General features: G+C 37.7%; 2 protein-coding genes across 2 annotated transcripts; one reads left to right on the forward strand and one right to left on the reverse strand.

Moving 5' to 3' along the window:
* Window positions 1-69: 69 nt before the first annotated feature.
* LOC132049665 (uncharacterized) lies at window positions 70-5,334 on the reverse strand. The gene is made up of 5 exons (XM_059440564.1): window positions 4,886-5,334; window positions 2,246-3,499; window positions 1,509-1,658; window positions 1,243-1,423; window positions 70-597 (listed from the first exon to the last, which is right to left on the reverse strand). The coding sequence occupies exons 1-5, from the start codon at window positions 5,108-5,110 to the stop codon at window positions 422-424; spliced, it is 1,986 nt and encodes a 661-aa protein (XP_059296547.1). The 5' UTR covers window positions 5,111-5,334; the 3' UTR covers window positions 70-421.
* Window positions 5,335-10,932: 5,598 nt separating this feature from the next.
* LOC132062387 (uncharacterized) lies at window positions 10,933-11,593 on the forward strand. The gene is made up of 2 exons (XM_059454970.1): window positions 10,933-11,331; window positions 11,420-11,593. Exons 1-2 carry the CDS (start codon window positions 10,933-10,935, stop codon window positions 11,591-11,593), a joined length of 573 nt encoding a protein of 190 aa, XP_059310953.1.
* The last annotated feature ends 8,450 nt before the right edge of the window (window positions 11,594-20,043 follow it).

A 20,043-nucleotide genomic window follows, 5' to 3' on the forward strand; every position in this document is an offset into this window, starting at 1 on the left:
TCCATTTCACATGCAAATCTTTTTTCAAAATTTGGAAGAGCAAAAAAGTATTAACTTATACATCTAACCTTCCTTTTGAAACATTTCTTAGTTACAAGAGTGAAATATTCTGGTGCCTGATAATAGAAGGAAGTGGGAGATGTGCGATATGGGAATCGGACATATAAAAGAAAAGGAACTCGCCACAGTAGACCTATCCTAACCTCAATCATGGTTTTGAACTCTTCAGCAATCACTCAGAGACATCAAAACTAAATGCTAATCGTACACAAATGGGGTTGACAATTAATTGGATAATACAATGCTGAATCCTAAACAGGGGAGGTTCTTTTTGATTGATAAAATCTATACTCTTAAGTCCCGTGGCACTCATGTAACATATTGTACAAAACTTCTTTTCTGTAGCTTCATTTGAAGGTCATCATCCATAGAAGTACTGCCAAGCAGCAGCAATACCAGCCACTAATATCACTCTCAGAATCAGCTTATAACTGACTTTTGATGACGAGGATGAGGATGGTGGTTCCAACGGTTTTCCCCTCAATTTAGCTGACAATTTGGACAGTAGCACGCCTATCGGACCACCGGCCTTGGTAGCTGTAAGCAGGCAGAAAACAAAGATGAAGATCAACATCTGAAACACACGCTTAATTATCCAATCATATATCAATCAACTTCATTCAAACTAGTTGTTGTTAGCTATAAGCATAGAGTCTCGATCCTTGTCCATTTCATTCAACTGCTAAACAAAACAAATATCAAGATCGAAATCTGAAACGCTAATTTAACCAATATCAACTACAGTTGCACATCAAATTAATTGTGCAAGGCTTTAAGCTACACGGATTCTCTTTATCCATTCTGTTCTGTTCATATCCGTTTCATTCTAATACTACATAAGTTGCCGTATAAGGAAAATCAGGATTTTCTACGACTAGGATTCTCCAAAAGGCACTCTTAACCCTACACTGACATAAATATCGATCAGACTAAGCAGAAGCTTGGGAAACACCAACAGTAAGTGAAACAATAACAATAGCCCTAATTCCAACAATTAATAATAGGTCTTTTGCTTTCATTACCGGAAGTAAAGATATTAAGTCGACTGCATGGAGATAACTATCCATCCATGCAAATCCAACTGAGTAAGACTACTTTCACCATCCAGTAGAATCCCAGTGAAATGTGCACTTACATTTTCAGAATTAAAGCAATATCACATTCACTACCAGAGAAAATTACCTTTACTTTTCAGAAGCCTCTCCTCCTCTTCGACACGCCTACGTAGCGCATTAAGCAGTGACCCAAAATATAGAGCAAATACAGTGCATGTAATTGTGATAACATTGTATGGCATGCTAAAATCAGGAGTGGTCAACGGTACAAGCAATACTTCTGTGTACCATAGAACAGGGCTTTCTTCCTGAAAAGAAGCAGATGCTCAACATGATGCATATTCAATACAATATCATATTACATCAGAGCTTCACTTGTTTAACAGTTAGTACCTGTAGCTTGGATAAGATAGGTGACTTGGAAGCAGATTTATCATCAAATAACTGCATGTTTGTTTTAATCTCAGGAAACCTGATTAAAGCTGATGGAATGTCAAAACCCTGGTTAGCATCTGGAGGATACTCATCGATGTGCAGAAAACCCTGTCAAGGAATACAGAGAAATAAAGGTGATGTTAAACTATTTTTGGTCTATCACTGATGTTAATATGCATGAATTTGCTTTCGACCAGTTACATTAGATTCAAAATAATCAGGGTCCCACGGATACCTTATCAATTCCACATAGATATAGGACAAGAAACAGAAGAGACCACCTTTACATTTTATCAATAACCATCCCTGACCCAGACAGATTTACAAGCTAATCACACAAGCAGATAAAAAGTGGTTTAAAAGTTGAATACTACAGAAAGGCCTGACAGCATCTGATATCAATTCAACTTATAGGGTACTTTGTCTATACTCCAAGTACAAATGTTCATGTGAAACCTACTTTGCCACAATGACACATGTCTATACTTACCAATACAACTACTCCTAAATGAGATGATTAGAGAGCGCCTTATCAAAAAAAAAAAAAAAACTTAAGAAACATAATGAGATGATTAGATAGCTGTCCTAGCTGACCATTGTTCTTTGATATTGGCAATCGAACTCCAGTATCAATACACGAAAACTTAGATATCAGCGGATTTATTCTAGATAAACTGGAAAAGGGGAATAGATACCTTATCAAACTCCAATGTCAATATCACCGAGTGCACATCACAGGGCAATCGCAATGCTATTTCCATTAGACCAGGGGAAACCTTGTCTTCAGAAGGCGAAACGTTTGTCCTTTCTATCACATCTGCTAAACTATGCGGGCGTTCATCTAGAAACACTTTAAGGGTGTGGTAATAAACCTTAACATACCAAGGCACAACTTGAAACACATCAACCCGTAACGAGCATCTTCCTTCCTCGTTGACAGAAGATTTTGAATACCCACTTCTTCCTACCGACTTTAAGGAGATGGCTATGGCACCTCTTTCGTTCCCACTTCCCATAAGGAACCTGCTAGCCTGCAAGGGTGCCAGTTGAGAAGACCATGTCACAGGACGCTTCCACCTGAACTCCAAGTCAAATGGCCTTGAATCACTAAATTCTGCTAGGGAAAATTCATACAGAAGGGATGACTCCTTCTCAAAGCCATAAACTTCTTTAATTACCCTGACAGGGGAATCCGACATTTCAAAGCTCATGTCACTCCAATCTTGAGATATCAAATTCTCAACATCAGATCGTTGTTCCGTCTCCGAAGTAGTCTTCAATTTGGACACCAAATTTGGCTCTAATTGGACATACACATTACTAGAATTTGAAAGAACACACCTTCCACTAACTTTCCGTCCAAACAATGAGCTGAGTGACCAACTTGGTTGTTGTATTAAGCCAACAGATGATGTCATGCCACTTCCTAAAGTAACCGGTTGAAGAACAACGGTAAGTGTCTGTTCAAGCACCATTCCAGAATTTGCTGTAGCTAGATCAAATTCATTTGAGACTAAATGCAACCTCTGAGAGTGATAAAATCCTCTGTAGATAGAAGGTCTGTCCATCAATGCAGAAAGTCCAGCTTTGTCTCGGCAAGGAAGCAACTTTAACCAGGGAGTGAGGTTCTCTGTGCAAACAGCCTCACGAGGCAAGGTGCCGTATCTGATATTTGCAGCAAATGACTTGAAGCTCCATTGGGGAGCAGAATAAGCAGTTGAGGACTCTAGAAAGTTAATAGAAGCACAAAAGAGCCCTGAAAGAGCATTGGTTAAATTTCTCCAAGAAGCGTCGACCTGATGTTGTGGAACATCAAAAGTAGCCCACAGTTCAACTCCAGGAGGCTTCGCATTTCTACTTGAAATGGGATCATATCCACCCCAGCGTCCATAATTCCAGCGACCTTGTGTGAAGGACAGCTCCATTTCTCGAACTCTAAATTTATGGACCTAATCACATAGTGCGTATTATATTTTCAATGCAATCAACCACTAGACATGTATGACAAAAATAATAACGTAGACTACATCCTCAATTAATCATGCAAGAAGTGTTCAGACAAAAACTCACACCACCTCACCACTTATTAGTGGTAGGTAAGTACACAATATTTTTCAGGATAAAAATGAAAAAAAAAAAAAAAAAAAAAAAAAAAAAGAAATAAAACGAGAATTTCAGGTTTTGTTGGTGTCAGATTTTATCTGATTACGGTTATCATATCCGTCGTGGAAGGGTACCCATCTTCCATATTAATTGTCTAGATATAAGGCACTTCTAGGCTCTACCATATCATTAATCAATCAATTAGTTATGCCTCAATCCCTAACTAGTTGGGACTAGCCACGTGATCCGATGTATCCATTCTGCTCCATTTGGTCCCATTTCATTCTAATACTAAATAATTGGTATTTTAAGGTAAATTAAGTAGCCGTTTGGCCATAAAAATTATTCACTTTTTTCCGGAAATTTTTTTCACTTTTTTTACTTTTGGGCGTTTGGCCATAAATATTCGGAATACAACTTGAAGTTGTATTCCGGAATACCAAAAACAAGAAAAACTTGTTTTTCAAAAAAATTTCACTTTTTTCACTATTTTACAACTACATTTCACCAAAAACTACAATTTCAAAAACTATTGGCCAAACACAACTCCAACTCCAACTTCAAAAATTCCAAAAAAAGTGAAGTTGTTTTTGGTATTTATGGCCAAACGGCACCTAAGTCTTCCTTAAAGTTAAAGTTATTAAATCTCACGCTTATCTGTACATAGTCCTACCTGGATATAAAAAAACTGGGAACTAATGTAAATGTAACAATAAAAACTAAGCCTTAATTCCAACTAGTTTGTATTCCTATATAGACTTACTTCGATTGTGCTATGTTTTTAGCTAAGTTAGTGTTGCTTATAATTTTGACACAATTTCCCTGAATATGATTTTTCCACCTCGTCCCATGACACATACAGAGCTAAAATATGCCAATACAAAACTGAAAAATCAAACATTATTCTTTGAGATAAGAAGGTTATTAAGAAACTCAAAATGAAGAAAACTGAGATTACTTAAGTGGAATCTCACAGGTGGGGTCTGGGTAGGGTAGATTGTACACAAACCTTACTCCTACCCCGTAGAGATAGAGAGGCTATTTCCGATAGACCATCAGCTCAAGTAAAGTATTTCAAAGCAGTTTGAAAAAGGAAATACGGAAATTAAAGCAGTAACAACAACAAAATAATGCAATACAGAAAGAAGTACATAGCATTCAAAAAAAAAAAAAAAAAACTGAAATTACTAATTATTTCCAAGTAAAATAAGTAGAATAAAAAGAGATTGTACCAATTGATAAATGGATTTGGGGAAGAGATGGTGATGACTGCCATGTGTACGAGTTGGTGGGACTTTACTTTGGAAATGAAAATGTGCTAACACTTTACGATCTGGTAATGGCCTTAATAACAGTGCTTCTGAGAAGTGTTCTTCCTCCTCTGACCCGATAATAATTGACGACCCGAAACTCTTGAAGAGCACAAGAAAAACCAAAATTGATCTTAACCGAACCATTAATATTGGGCCTCCTAATTATGTTATTGTTGATGTTGGTACTGGGAATATGTGGAAGATAAAAGGAGCAATTTCGCCATTAGAAGAGCTGTGTGTTAAAACTTAGATCAAAGGTTTGAATTTGGATCCATTGGGGGTTTTGGTTGGTTGACCCGTTTAGACTTGCCCTTGGATCCGATCTATCCCATTTGGTTCTTTTCCTCTTTTCTTTTTATTTAAAATTAAAAAATGTTTCCCTTTTTTTTTTTTTTTTTTTTAATCTGTATTTCCTTAGCTTATTTATTCAAAATCATTACAAAACAAATGTACCTTGTTCAGAAAACATCGACAAAAGAATAAAATATTCCTTTAAGTATGCTAGGGGTGTACAAAAACTGATTTATCCGATAAATCGAATCAATAAAAATGTACAAAAACTGACTTATCCGATAAATCGAATCAATAAAAACGCTATTAAGTTTGAGCATTATCGTTATTGTTGGTGATTTGTAAACGGTTTTGTAAAATTTTTACTAGGTTATCGGTTCGGTTTCCGATTTTAAAGATTTAGTTAATGGTTAAATCGGTAACTAAAAAATTAAAAAAAATCCCTAATTATATATCAATAAAAATTCGCTAATTGGTTTATCAAGTATGTTTTAGAAATAGCAACAAAGTATTTGAATTTACTCCTACAACATTCAAGTTTGCTACTTAACGTGAAAGAAAAGAAGTTTGTTTTAGCAGCAATAACATATTTGAATTTGCTTATACAACATCGTAAATTTGAATTTTGTTTAGGTCATTTGCACGATTATCCTTCAAGGCACTGGTCTTTAATTTTTGCCCCTCAAATTAGTGATCTTTAATTTTTACCTTTCGCTAAAAATTTCTTGATTTCTGATTCGAACCTCGCTCAGTTAAAAATTAAAAAAAAAATCACAAGGTAGAGTTTGCAGAGTTTCAAATCTTTACCTTAAGGTAAAGTTTTGCATGCAAAAGTCTGTTTCAGGCTGCAAAAGTCTGCTTTGCGAATCCAACCCTCTGCCTTGCGAAATTCCTTTTTTTTTTTTTTTTTTTACTGAGCTGAGGTTCGAACTCAGAACCTCGCGGTATTAGGCGAAGGGAAAACTTAAAAGATTACCAATTTGAGGGGCAAAAATTAAAGACCAGTGCCTTTGAAGGGCAATCCGCACAAAAAAATGAGTTTGTTTTAGCAAATAGAAATAACATATTTGAATTTGCTTCTACTTGTAATTTGTGTAGACTTTTAATCTTTTATGTATGACGGTAGTGTATATATGAACAAATGAAAACAAGAGAAAGCAAAAAAAAAATTAGAGGAGCATTTTCTTATCGGTTAAACTGAAAACCGAACCGTTAAGGACCAAAAACTTATAAAAAGCGAAACCAATAATGAATATTTGATTTGGTTATCGGTTTAGCATATTTAAAAACCGAAATTTAATAAACCGAACCAATAATACATAAAACCGAACTGAACCGATCGATAAGCACCCCTAAAATATGCACTGAACAGTTTTATTTAAGGAGAAAATGGCCAATTGAGCTCAGTGAAATCCCAACTACACACCTTATCTTTGGGGGGTCCTATTACCCCCAAAATACCTTAAAATGAAATATATTGCTCCCTGAGCGCTCATGTGGCTGAGAGAGTATATCCTACTCTCCCAAAGAGAGTGAGAAGCCAAAAAAAAAAATGTTAAGAAATTATTTTTATAATATTTTTCTATTAACCAAATATATTTTTGTTCATTTCTCTCTCTCTCTCTCTCTCTCTCTCTCTCTCTCTATCACCTCGCCGCCACCATTATAACCGGTGACACCATCTCAGTCCTCCATACCTACTCCATGACCATCACCACCGATCTTTTTCCAGATCTGCCCGCTGGAACCACGACCCTTCAAACCCATTTTTCAAACTCTACATTTCACATTTTGGATTTCTTAAGAGCTATGTGGAATTTTGAGAGGCTGTGGTGAGTGGTGGTGGAGCCGATGGCGAGAGAGTTGGCGGCAGTGATTGTGAAGTCGGGGAGGGCCATTGCATATTTTTCAAATTACAGTTAGAGATATCATACATATATGTATAAGAATTTTTATATCATTGAAAATATGGCGACCTCTGCCATCTTCCTCTTCAACTTCGGCAAGACAATAATAAGACAACAACTACGACGTTCCTTTTCCTATGTCTTTTCTTGAAAATTTGATTTCTCTCCCTTTTTTTACTGTTAATCCTTGACACCCACATCGCAATATCGAATTTAGGCTATTGCAAAATTTTCTTCTTTTCGGGTGAGAATTTAATACTTTTACCTGATTGGTAAGAATTACATACTAATCTTTGATTTAAAATGAAACAATATTTTGTATCTTTATGTTGATATTGTAGCTTTTAAACAACAGATTTCTATTTTTTCTTCCATTTGGAGCTTTAAAATTGTTTAATGGTGGAAAAATGGTGAAAGGTGATGGAAAGAAGAAAAAGGAAGGAAAAAGTGATAAAAAAACAAATTTAAATGGAAAATACACATGTTAAATGTTGGTTGGCTTTATTTAAGTTTATCAAAATGTCCAGGGGGTAACATTTTCAATAGTTAGATTTCGGTCAAGTGTAACAAAAGTTATCAAAAGTTAACATTTTAGATTTGATAACAAATTATGTTCGTTAGATTTGATAGAAATAGTGGGGAAAAAATTGATCATAAAAATGCACAAGGTATTATCAAATCCTAAAATATGCAATACAAAAAACTGCACTAGACACTAAAAAAATAGTCTAAAAAGATAGATATTACACCTCTTTTTTTTTTTCATAGTTCCCGTCAAATCTAATAGAGAGACTTCATTAAATATTCGACGGTTTTGACAAGCATAAAGGATCAAAATAATTCAATGTATACTTAGGAAACTATATTGAACCTACCCTCAAACATGAGGGACTATTTTTGTCCTTTTCTCATAAAACATTTAGGAGGCGCTTGGTTAGATTGAATTCCTATATAAAATCTAAAATTATATTTATTTATCATCTAATTATTGATAATAATTAATATAGATATAAATTACTCCATATATTAAAATTTTAATTTACTTTTCTCACGTCTAATATGAAATAAGTAATTTTAGAATTAACTATCTTTGGATAAAGTTATTGAAATGACAATATTACCTCTCTAATGACTTTTCATTGTAATGTCTAAAATTAAATTTGGAAAGAATTTTTTATTTTTAATTATCATCATGAATTTCATTTTTAATTCATTGAACCAAACATTGAATTTGGAACTATTGGTTTGTATGGTTCAATGAATTAAAAGTGAAATATATGATGATAATTTAACACGTATATTTTCAATTCAAAAATATCATCTTTGTTACGCAAGTAGCTCCAATGTACCCCTCATTCGTTAGGGCTGTCCAAGATAGACACCAAATTTCATGTCACACTGACATTATGATGAGTTGAATATCACATGGCATGTCTCATCACCACCCCAACCTATTCTCCTTCCTCCGAATCCACAGCTATTGTGGAGAGCTTCATTATTTGTGAAGAGATTTTTACAGTTTTGGCCGGTGGGTGTAATAAATTAAGTGTAGATGGTGTTAATGGTGACAATAGCGGTGGAGCTGCTGGTGGAAAAAAAGCAGAGGAGAGGAGGGAATATAGGTTGGAGCGATGAGTTGGCATACCACGCGTATTCATCTCATTAAAAGATCAGTGCCACGTGGGATTTTGTGTCCACCTTGGCTCGATAATCCTAACAGACGAGGGGTATATTTCACTTGTGTAACCTCGAGGGTATTAGTTTGAACTAAGAATATATCAAAGGGTAAATCTGATCTTTTTTCATATGGTATATGGATAAATTTGATCCTTTTTCTATTTTAAACTACTAGTTTATCCCATGCGCATTACATGTGTGTGTCAGGTATTATACGATGTTTTATATTAGGCATAATACATAAATAGGCCCTTAAATTTGGCCTCAACTGACAAGTATGCCCTCCAACTTTGGGTGTGCACAAGTAGGCACCTCAACTTGTATAAAGTTGAACAAGTAAACACAAATGATGACATGGCACTGACATGGCACATAAATATTGGAGGGCCACGTCAGTGCCACATCAATGCCACATCAGCATTTGTGTTTACTTGTTCAACTTTATACAAGTTGAGGTGCCTACTTGTGCACACCCAAAGTTGAAGGGCACACATGCTAGCTGAAGCCAAGTTTAAGGGTCTATTTATGTATTATGCCTTTATATTAATATCAATACTATTAAAATAAAATTTTAAACAAATAATTATACATTGTCATTTCTAGATGATCTGTATTTTGTGAAAATTCATATTCCCTTTATAACCCCACAACATTACCTTTTTCTTAAACTCCATGTCCTAGTACTAGGGGTGGGCACGGTATGGTAGATACCGATTATCATACTGAAAGCGAAATTTTTTATACCGCGGTTTCGGTATTATGGTATTTGGTACGGTATTTGGTATGCATTTTTAAAAAGCTTGGTATTCGGTATTCATAAAGAAACTACCGAAATTTCGAATACCATACCAAAGTATATAATTACATATACAATTCATATATCTTAGTATTATAATACTAACAAATATATAAACTAGTATTATTAAAAAACTAAATTGTTTAAACGTTGGAACTTTGACTACTCTATCTTGATTTAAATATTTTTTTGTGCAATTGATTTACGAAGGGAATTGCTTGTACTTTCTTTTGAATATTTTTACATGTGTAAGTTGTTTAGTCCATCATTCCTTCAGCTATTAAAGTCCCATTTTCCAAATTTATTTGCATCGATCAGTAGAATATTATGCAACATTAATGAGAGAATATTATCGGTAGTAAAGAATTTTTAATTTGTTTGAACACTTCAAATTTAATAATACTTGAACAACAATTTTGTTTCACTACATAATGTTCCAATAAACTCTCTTCCCCTCTCTCCCCTAACGGTAAGTACATAACTCCACCCCACCCCTACCCCTCCCTCCTCTCACGGCAGTGAGCCAGTCCGACCAGCTACCTCTCTCTCTCTCCTCTTGTGCCGACGAACACCGGCGGTAGATCATTTTCCGGCTAAATCTCTCTCCTCCTCTTTTCTCTTCTCTTTGCTTTTTGCTTCTTGTTTTCTCGTTTCTGCAATCGGAAACCCCTCTCGATGGTTTTCGGTCGAGTCGGTACGGTGCCCAATTTTTCCCGCGAGTTCACGGCGATGAACGATAATTCACGTGAACGATGTTTCGACGGCGAACAGCAATTTTTGGCGACAAACGGGTTCTTTCAGCTGGAGTTGGTACCTCCGGTGGCTCATATCAATTCTTTGTCCTTTAGCCTTGTTAAATTTTACCTGCTTCGCGTTCTTGACGTTACATTCTTACCTTTATTCCTCATAGTGCTATCATTCTTGTCGTGCCCGACTTGCCTATTGTGTCTTGCTAACTTGTGCTTTAGTATTTTTTTCCTGTTTGTTTTAGATAAATCTTTGAGTAGTTTATATTTGCCTTTGTGGCTTTAGTGAGCGATGGTAGAATAGGGTCATGTTCTCGGTCGGGGATGGGGGCTAGGGTTAAGGGGGTAAGTAGGTTCAGGGAGCGTCTAGGTTGAGAGTAGGTTCCTGGAACATTGAGACTTTGACGGGGAAGTCCATAGAGCTAGTTAAGATTCTTAAGAAAAGGAGGATTAATATAGCTTGCGTCCAAGAGACCAAATGGGTAGGATCTAAAGTCAAGGATGTGAACGGGTATAAGTTATGGTTCTCGGGTAAGTCGATGTATAGGAATGGGGGTAGGCATTTTAGTAGATAGTAAGCTAAGGGACCAGGTGGTGGAGGTTAGGAAGGTCAATGACCGGATGATGGCGATTAAGTTGGTCGTGAGAGGGTATACTTTGAACATTATTAGTGCTTACGCGCCACAAACAGGCTTAGATAAGGAGGAGAAGAGACGCGTTTGGGAGGATTTGGATGAAGTGGTGGGAGGTATACCGCCCACCAAGAAGTTATTCGTAAGAGGAGATTTCAATGGTCACATTGGGTCAACCTCGGGGGTTTATATTGATGAACATAGAGGTTTTGGCTTTGGGGATAGGAACGAAGGAAGGGTCTCACTTTTGGATTTCGTAAAAGCTTTTGGATTGGTGGTAGCCAACTCGAGATTCCCGAAGAGGGAGCAGCACCTGGTAACCTTCCGTAGTTTGACGGCTGCGATGTAGATAGACTTTTTGCTCCTTAGGAAAGATGATAAAGGTCTTTTGTAAAGACTGCAAGGTCATCCCGAGTGAGAACTTTACGACCCAACATAAGCTTTTGGTGATGGATTTGGAAATTAAGAGGAAGAAGAAAAAAAAGGTTGTGGATGACTGGGCGAGGATCGGGTGGGGGAGTCTGACTTCGTCTAGTGCCCAGGAGATAGGGGAGAAGCTAATGGCTATGGGGGCTTAAAGAGTAGGGGGGACGCTTACAATATGTGGGATAGGATAGCTAACTACATTATAGAAGCAGTTAGAGACGTACTGGGGGTCTCGAGAGGTCGCCGTGGTGGGCACCGAAGGGACTGGTGGTGGAATAGAGAAGTCCAAGGAAAGGTGGAAGCAAATAAGGTGGCGTATGTGAAGTTGGTAGATAGCAAAGTTGATGAGGAGAAGCGGACGAATAAGGAAAGGTATAAGATTGCGAGAAAGGAAGCGAAGTTGGCAGTTTCAGCGGCAAAAACGGCTTATGCAGAACTAGAAAACAAATGTGGGGATAAGAAGTTGTTCAGACTAGCTAAGGCGGGAGAGAGAAAGGCACGGGACCTGGATCAAGTAAAGTGCGTCAAGGACGAAGATGAAAAAATATTGGTGGAGGATGCTCTCATTAGACGAAGATGGCATTCATACTTTCATAAACGCTTGAACGAAGAAGGTGACAGAGATATTGTGTTGGGAGATTTGGAGTACTCTGAGAGGCGTCGTGACTTTGGGTATTGTAAGAGTATAAAGGTAGAGGAGGTTAAGGGTGTTGTTCGTAGGATGCGCAGGGGAAGAGCGACCGGGCCTGACGAGATCCCCGGGAAGTTTTGGAAGAGTGCAGGCAGGGTAGGTTTGGAGTGACTGACTGGGTTGTTTAATGTCATTTTTAAGACGACGAAGATTCCCGAGGAATGAAGGTGGAGTACGATGGTTCCTTTGTACAAGAACAAGGGCGACATTCAAAGTTGCAACAACTATAAAGGTATTAAGTTGCTGAGTCACACTATAAAAGTGTGGTGGATATAAGGGTGAGGAAAGGCGTGTCCATTTCAGAGAACCAATTCGGATTCATGTCGGAGCTCTCGACTACAAAAGCCATTCGTCTTATGAGGAGACTGGTGGAACAGCATAGGGAGAGGAAGAGAGACGTACACATGGTTTTCATTGACCTAGAAAAGGCTTATGACAAAGTGCCAAGAGAAGTTTTATGGAGATGCTTGGAGGCTAGAGGTGTACCTGTGGCATACATTAGGGCGATCAAGGACATGAATGAGGGAGCCAAGACTAGGGTAAGGACAGTGGGAGGATACTCGGAGCACTTCCAGTGGAGATGGGGTTGCCCCAGGGATCAGCTCTTAACCCATTTTTATTTGCCTTGGTGATGGATGGTTTGACGCGGCAAATTCAAGCTGAGGTGCCATGGTGCATGTTATTCGAGGATGACATAGTCTTGATTGACAAGACTCGTAGCGGAGTGAATGCTAAGCTAGAGGTGTGGAGGCAAACTCCGGAGTCTAAAGGGTTTAAGTTGAGTAGGACCAAGACAGAGTACATGCAGTGCAAGTTCAGTGACGTGGCATATAAGGCTGGCGTGGAAGTGAGGCTTGGTACCCAGTCCATCCAAAAAAAAGATTCAAGTATCTTAGGTCTATTATACAAGAAAATGGGGATGTTGACGATGATGTCACGCACCGTATTGGTGTAGGGTGGATGAAATGAAGGCTCGCTTCAGGAGTGTTGTGTGATAAGAAGGTACCACCAAAGCTTAAAGGAAAGTTCTACAAAGTGGTAGTGAGACCGACTTTGTTGTACGGGGCAAAGTGTTGGGCAGTCAAGAACTTGCATGTCCAAAAGATGAAAGTTGTGAAAATGAGAATGCCGCAATGGATGTGTGGCTCACAAGGAGAGACATGATTAAGAATGAAGATATCCGGGATAAGGTTGGAGTGGCATCGGTGGAGGACAAGATGCGCGAAGCGCGGCTGAGATGGTTTGGGCATGTGAAGAGGAAAAACACAAATGCCTCAGTGCGGAGGTGTGAGAGGTTGGCTGTGGACGGTTTCAGAAGAGGTAGAGGTAGGCCGAAGATGTATTAGGGAGAGGTGCATAGATAGGACATGGCATATTTCTAGCTTACTGAGGACATGACCTTAGATAGTAGGCTATGGAGGACTCAGATTATGGTAAAAGGCTAGTAGGTTGTCCCATGTATACCTTCGTACTAGTAGTCGCGAGTTTTGATCTACGATTTATTGTCCTTTGATTCTTGCTACTATATGTTGTTTCTTGTACCTTGAATATCTTATTTATCTGTGGTAGCCACTGCTTCTTTTTTCTCAGACTGCTTTATTAGGTTTTCTTTTTCCGCTTTCGTTAGTTGCATTTTCATATTGCTTTGAGCTATTTGTGCCTATCTGACCTTTTCTCGTCATGTTTTTTTTTTTTTGAGCCGAGAGTCTTTTAGAAACATCCTCCCTATCTTTCGAGATAAGGGTAAGGTCTGCGTATACTTTACCCTCCCCAGACTCTACATTGTGGGATTTTACTGGGTATGTTGTTGTTGTTGTTGTTTAAGGTATTTAGTACATAATAATTGAGACGTTTCTCAAGTAGCGAAAGTCATAATTCTTCACGATATGAGTATATTTAAGTGGAAGTAGGACAAACTATGGTACCGATTTATCGTACTGTAAAATGCCAAAATCGAACTTTAAAATGCCGAACTATACCGAATTAATTTGGTACGGTACTGGTATAGTATTTTTAGAAACCGAAAATCGAAATTACCGTACCGAAGTTTCAAATACCATACCATGCCCACCCCTACCTAGTACATTGTTCACTTGCTCATTTGGGTCCACGTATATTATTTTCACATGCCTTTTCACGCGCAATTGGATATCGATTCCCCTCGCATTACTGTCGTCACTTCGAAAGCATCCGAGATCCTCCATATGTATGCTTCACACATAATCTGCTTCAATGCACATAGTTTGTGCTCATCTGTTGCCTTCTATTCTTCTCTGATACTCAAGAATGTTTACTCTGAGACATGTTAGCTATTGTGCTTATTACTTTTCCATTTACCTTCGTTCTCAAATGTCATAATATACTCGTCGTCAATTTGTCAACATTTCCTTATCAGGGTAAATTGGTTCGTTTTTCTCTTATTTTGGAGCACCATTTGGAAGGGTATTTTTGAGCTATTTCGAAAACATTTTTTACCTAGTTGACTAATGATGAACGCATTTTCGGACGAAAAATGTAACGAACAATAAATTCATTTTTTTTGCATGGATTCCCTTCAAAGGCGATGGTCTTTAGTTTTTGCCCTTCACTTAAAAAAGTGTCCAAAAATATCCCGAGGTTCTGAGTTCGAACACGCGCTCAGTAAAAAAAAAAAAATGCAAGGCAAGGCTTTGCAAAAAGTTTGCCTTAAGGCAAAAAAAAAAAAAAAGTTCTTTTGCCTTGAGGCATTTTTTTTTTTTTATTATGTTGGAATTCTATAAAAGTTAGGCCTTTCGAACAGGCCTAATTTTGCAACAAAACTCTGCCTTGCGATTTTAGTTTTTGACTGTGCCGGGTTTCGAACACAGAACATCGGGGTATTTTAGGCGAAAGGCAAAATTAAAGACGGCAATTTGTGGGGCAAAAATTAAAGATCACCCCCGAATAAGGGCAATCATGCAAATTGCCCCAATAAATTTGACTTATTTTGAATAGGGCATTTTGCACGATTGCCCTTGTTCGGGGGTGGTCTTTAATTTTTGTCCCTCAAATCTTGGTCTTTAATTTTTTCCTTAGCCTAAAATACCCGAAGTTCTGGGTTCGAACCCAGTCTTAGGCAGAGTTTCGTAGCAAAGTAGGCCTATTCGGGCAAAAGTTAAGCCAAGTTAAAAAAAAAATAAAAAAAATAAAACGGCCTTAAGGCAAATTCTGCATTAAGGCAAACCTCTTCCTTAAGGCAAATTCTCGCATTAAGGCAAATCTTTTGTCAAGAATTGGTCTACTTCGTGCGAAACTCTCCGCCTTGCAATTTTTTTTTTTTTTTTTTTAAAGGCGAGCAAAAGTTTGAACCCAAAATCTCAGGATATTTTCGGTCACTTTTTAAAGCGAAGGACAAAAATTAAAGACCAGAGCCTTTGAAGAACAGTCCGTGCAAAAAAATGTTTTGATAATTCAAGAATAGTTATGGACGTTTTCCCTTTTCTTAATAAAAATTGGCGATGGTCATAGTTATGGACCTTTTCCCTTTTCTTAATAAAAATTGGCGATGGTCCATCTACCATTGGACAAAGAAGAATAGGGCAATTTGCACGATCGTCCTTCGCTGGGGGTGGTCTTTAATTTTTGCCCCTCAAATTGCTGGTTTTTAATTTTTGCCCTTCGCCTAAAATACCCCGCGGTTCTGGGTTTGAATCTTGTCTTAGTCATAAAAATAAAAATAAATTGAAAGACAAGGCTTCGCAAAAAGTTTGTCTTATGCGGCAGACTTTGCCTTAAGGCATGACTAAAAGTCTGCCGGATACGGCAGACTTTGCCTTATAAGGCAAACTTTTAGTTATGCCTAGGAAAAGTCTGCCTTATGCGGCAGACTTGGGTTAAGGCATCCGGCAAGCTTTGCCTTACAAGGTAAACTTTTAGTTTTGCCTTATAAAAGGCAAAGGTTGCCGTTTCCGGCGGACTTTTAGTTATGCTTTAACCAAAGTCTGTCGCATAAGGAAGACTTTTTGCAAAGCTTTGCCTTGCATTTTTTTTTTTTTGACTGAGCGAAAATTCAAACCCTTAACCTCGGGGTATTTTCGGTCACCTTTTTAAGCGAAGGACAAAAATTAAAGACCACCAAAAAGAAGGCCAATCCGAGCAAAAAAATGGGAAGAATCCATTCTTAAACGGGCAATTCGCAGGAATGCCCTTATTTTAGGGTGGTCTTTAATTTTTGCCCAGCATATTGGCGGTCTTTAATTTTTGCCTTTAGCCTAATACCATGAGGTTTGGGGTTCGAACCCCGGCTTAATTAAAAAGATAAAAAATAAAATCGCAAGGCAGAGTTTTGTAGCAAAGTTAGGCCTACTGGGGCAAAAGTTAGGCCTCAGGCAGAATTTTGAATGCAAAACTCTGCCTGCAGGTAGGGGTGGGCATGGTATAGTATATACCAATTATCATACCGAAACCAAATTTTTTTTTACCGTGATTTTGATATTATGGTATTTGGTACGGTATTTGATATACATTTTTTAAAAGTTCGGCATTCGGTATGGTATGCGGTATTTATAAATAATATACCGAAATACTGAATACCATACCGAAGTATATAGTTACATATAGAAGTCATATATATTAGTATTTTAATTCTAACAAATATATAAACAAGTATTAGTACAAAATTAATTATTTAAACGTTGGAAATTTGATTAATCTATGTTAATTGAAATGTCCTTTTGTGTAATTGATTTACGAAGGGGATTAATTGTGCTTCTTTTGAATATATTTACATGTGTAAGGTGTTGGTACAATATAATTGAGACGTTTCTTGAATAGCCGAAGTCGTAATTATCTATTATATAAGTATATGTAGGTCGAAGTCGAACAAACTATGGTTACCGATTTACCGTATCGAAAAATACCGAAATCGAACTTAAAAATACCGAACCATACCCAACTAATTTGGTATGGTAATGGTATAGTATTTTTAAAAATCAAAAACCAAAATTACTAAACTTTCCAATATCGTACCATGCCCACCCCTACCTGTAGACAGAGTTTTGCTACCAAAGTTAGGCCTTAGGCATAGTTTTGCAAGCCATCAAGCATAGTTTGCCTGCAAACTGTCACGACCTGACTAGAGAGCCATGACGGGTACCCGAGCTGACTACCGAGCACCACTCATTATGCTAGTCATCATACTCATCCTGGACACATATAATCTCGAAGGCAACACATGCATATATACATAAGCCCTCACGGCTACAAAAATGATATACAAATGTACAATGTAGTCATCATGGGACATCTACTACCCACACATACGCATCTACGAGCCTCTACTAGAGTACTAAGATATAAGGACGGGACAGGACCCCGTCGTGCCCAAATAAATACACAAAAGAATATGACCATAAGTAGCACCTCCGGAGTAGTTGAGTACTCCTGTGAATCCGCCGACAAGCTCCTGCGGTCATGCCGTCTCCTATCTACCCATGCAGACATGAACACGGTGTCAAAAAGAATAGGACGTCAGTACGAAAAATGTACTGAGTATGTAAGGCATGAATGATACTAACATAACAAATAAATAATGAGACATGAGGTGAAGATATAACCTGTTTAACTTTTAATGGAAAACACATGTTATACATATCAAATATATCATCATCGTTAACCGGCGTCCGGGTAACCATCGCCATGCCGCCCACTAGTGGTGTTATGTCCGGCCCTCTAGGCACGGTGTAATCAAAGCAGCCCGCTTTAGCGGTGTCATGTCCGGCCATTTAGGCACGGTGTAATCATAGCAAGAAGGGTGCCGGCCACGTCGTTTAGCACGGTGTAATCATAAAGTCGTATCCCCGCCATTTAGGCATGGTGTAATCATAAGTCGTCTGCCTTCGCGGTGTCATGCCCGGCCATCTAAGCACGGTGTAATCATAAGTCGCCCGCCTTCGCGGTGTCATGCCCGGCCATCTAGGCACGGTGTAATCTCATCCTAATATACTTATCATAAAGCATGCATTAGAACTCAAGCACAAACTATAACTCTATCGGGGTGACGTAAGGTCGAGAACCCCCGATTCCATTATGGAGTAGTCATGATCATCACGTCTCACCTTGAAGGAACTAGCATTATAAGGTGAGGGTATCAACAATGAATAGCATCAAGGAATCATGTCAAGATCGTTAGCATCATATCCTTATCATGGGACATATGTCATCTCTACCTTGTGGGAAACTGTTAATACTCTTTAGCTTTCATCTTTTGGAATGTAAGAAGATCACGAAAATTACCGGAAAGATATCACCATATATATAAGAATCATGCCTTTGGAAGAGAGGGACTAGCCTCACATACCTTTGTATCTCTTCAACTCTATCGTCTAATTGCGTGCCTCTCAAGCTTGCGATTCTACCTTTAAGGGAATTCGTACTAAGATTAGATACTTGGAAATATACTTAAGCTTAGGCTAAAGTTAACGAAAATTAGGTAGCATTTCCTTTGTTTCTGTAACTTCCTCCATATGATATAACAATTCCCAAACATTAACAACACATCTACAATATCATAATCAATAAGCTTCGTTAAAGTTAATCATTATTCAATTCTCAAGATTCCCTCTCAAGGATATTCATAACCATAATTATAATACAACATCATATTTATTCCTCACATAACATTTCCTCAACGTCATTAGCATCATCTATAACGAGGTTATATTATCTCATACTAAGAATCATGATTCACATTAACCAAAACATACCATTATTTCCGTGAAAAATTAGCTCGTCATATTCACTTTCTTATATAATCCAAGTCTTTTAACCATTCATAATAACATGAAATAAACATAAAACTCACCTTAATCACTTAGGAACAAGCCTTGAGTCGATCTCTCCATTAGAATGAAATCCAATTTATCCTAGCATTTTGTACATTGAGACATTCAGGAGCTAAAGTGAAAGTTAAGGACAAGACTATTATGGAATAAGTAGAGACTTTTAACCTCATTTTTGTTTTAAGGCCTGAAGTTGCTCATGTTTTATTGGATGAAAATATTAAGGAGGGTTAAAAATTAAAAGTTGATGACTTGGATTGGATAAGCCCAGGTAATGGCCGTGTGGTGTGGGCCCCTCCCAGCAAGGCTTGGCCAAATTTGATTAGCCTAAGCCAAAAGTGGTCCATGTGTTCATCTTGTATGGATCATATATATATATAAGGGATGACCAAACAAGGCATGATTCATCATTTTGCAAATTTTAGAGACTTGGAGAAAGAAGGAGAAAAACCATCGGCCATGGGGAATGTGACCTTAATTGGTCCATGAGAGTTGATCAAGAAAAATAATTTTCTTCTAGCTTTTCAACCAATTGGAAGGTCCTGTACAACGTGGAGTAGTTGTTGGAGCAAGTAAACCATTCGTTCTCATATGTGTGTAACTCTGTTGGGAGGAGTTAAGTGGAAAAGGTAAATGTTCAATCTTCTTTTACATGTTTTATGGATGGTTTGGAAGTATTATAGTGTGTGGAAAAGGATAGTTCTATGAAACTATGTATGTTGATGTTGAGCCGTGTGTGTATGGGCTGTTTGTGTAGGAAGAATGAATCAAATTTATTTAGTATTTTTGGTTGTTGTTGTTGTAGATTCTATGATGAAAATGAAGGTTTGATGGTTCAAATTGAAGTTGTAATCGTTGTGAGCTGTTTTAGAAGCTAACGTGATTTTGATATGATTTCTTGTTTTTATGAGAATGATGTGGTTAACGTGTGGATTGTTGGTGTAGTTCATGAATTTGGAAGAAAGAAATGTGTTGTTGTTGTTTCTCTTGAAGTTGGGAGGTTTCGGGTGGAGTAGCTTTATGGTTAGGTTGTTTTGAATGTTGTGCGGATTGTTTGAAATGTTCTTGAATCTTGTTTGACTGATCTCGGATTAGTACTCGAACATGTGAGCGT

The sequence above is a fragment of the Lycium ferocissimum genome, chromosome 1 (genome assembly GCF_029784015.1).
Source record: "Lycium ferocissimum isolate CSIRO_LF1 chromosome 1, AGI_CSIRO_Lferr_CH_V1, whole genome shotgun sequence".
Lineage (NCBI taxonomy): Eukaryota > Viridiplantae > Streptophyta > Magnoliopsida > Solanales > Solanaceae > Lycium > Lycium ferocissimum.

Coding starts and splice junctions, on each gene's coding strand:
- LOC132049665 (XM_059440564.1), bottom strand. CDS start 5,110: ATGGTTCGGTTAAGATCAATTTTGGTTTTTCTTGTGCTCTTCAAGAGT. Junction 1,659..2,245: donor TGACATTGGAGTTTGATAAG/GTATCTATTCCC, acceptor ATTCCTTGACAG/GGTTTTCTGCACATCGATGA. Junction 598..1,242: donor GAGGCTTCTGAAAAGTAAAG/GTAATTTTCTCT, acceptor GCCTGCTTACAG/CTACCAAGGCCGGTGGTCCG.
- LOC132062387 (XM_059454970.1), top strand. CDS start 10,933: ATGGGGGTAGGCATTTTAGTAGATAGTAAGCTAAGGGACCAGGTGGTG. Junction 11,332..11,419: donor CGAAGAGGGAGCAGCACCTG/GTAACCTTCCGT, acceptor AAAGACTGCAAG/GTCATCCCGAGTGAGAACTT.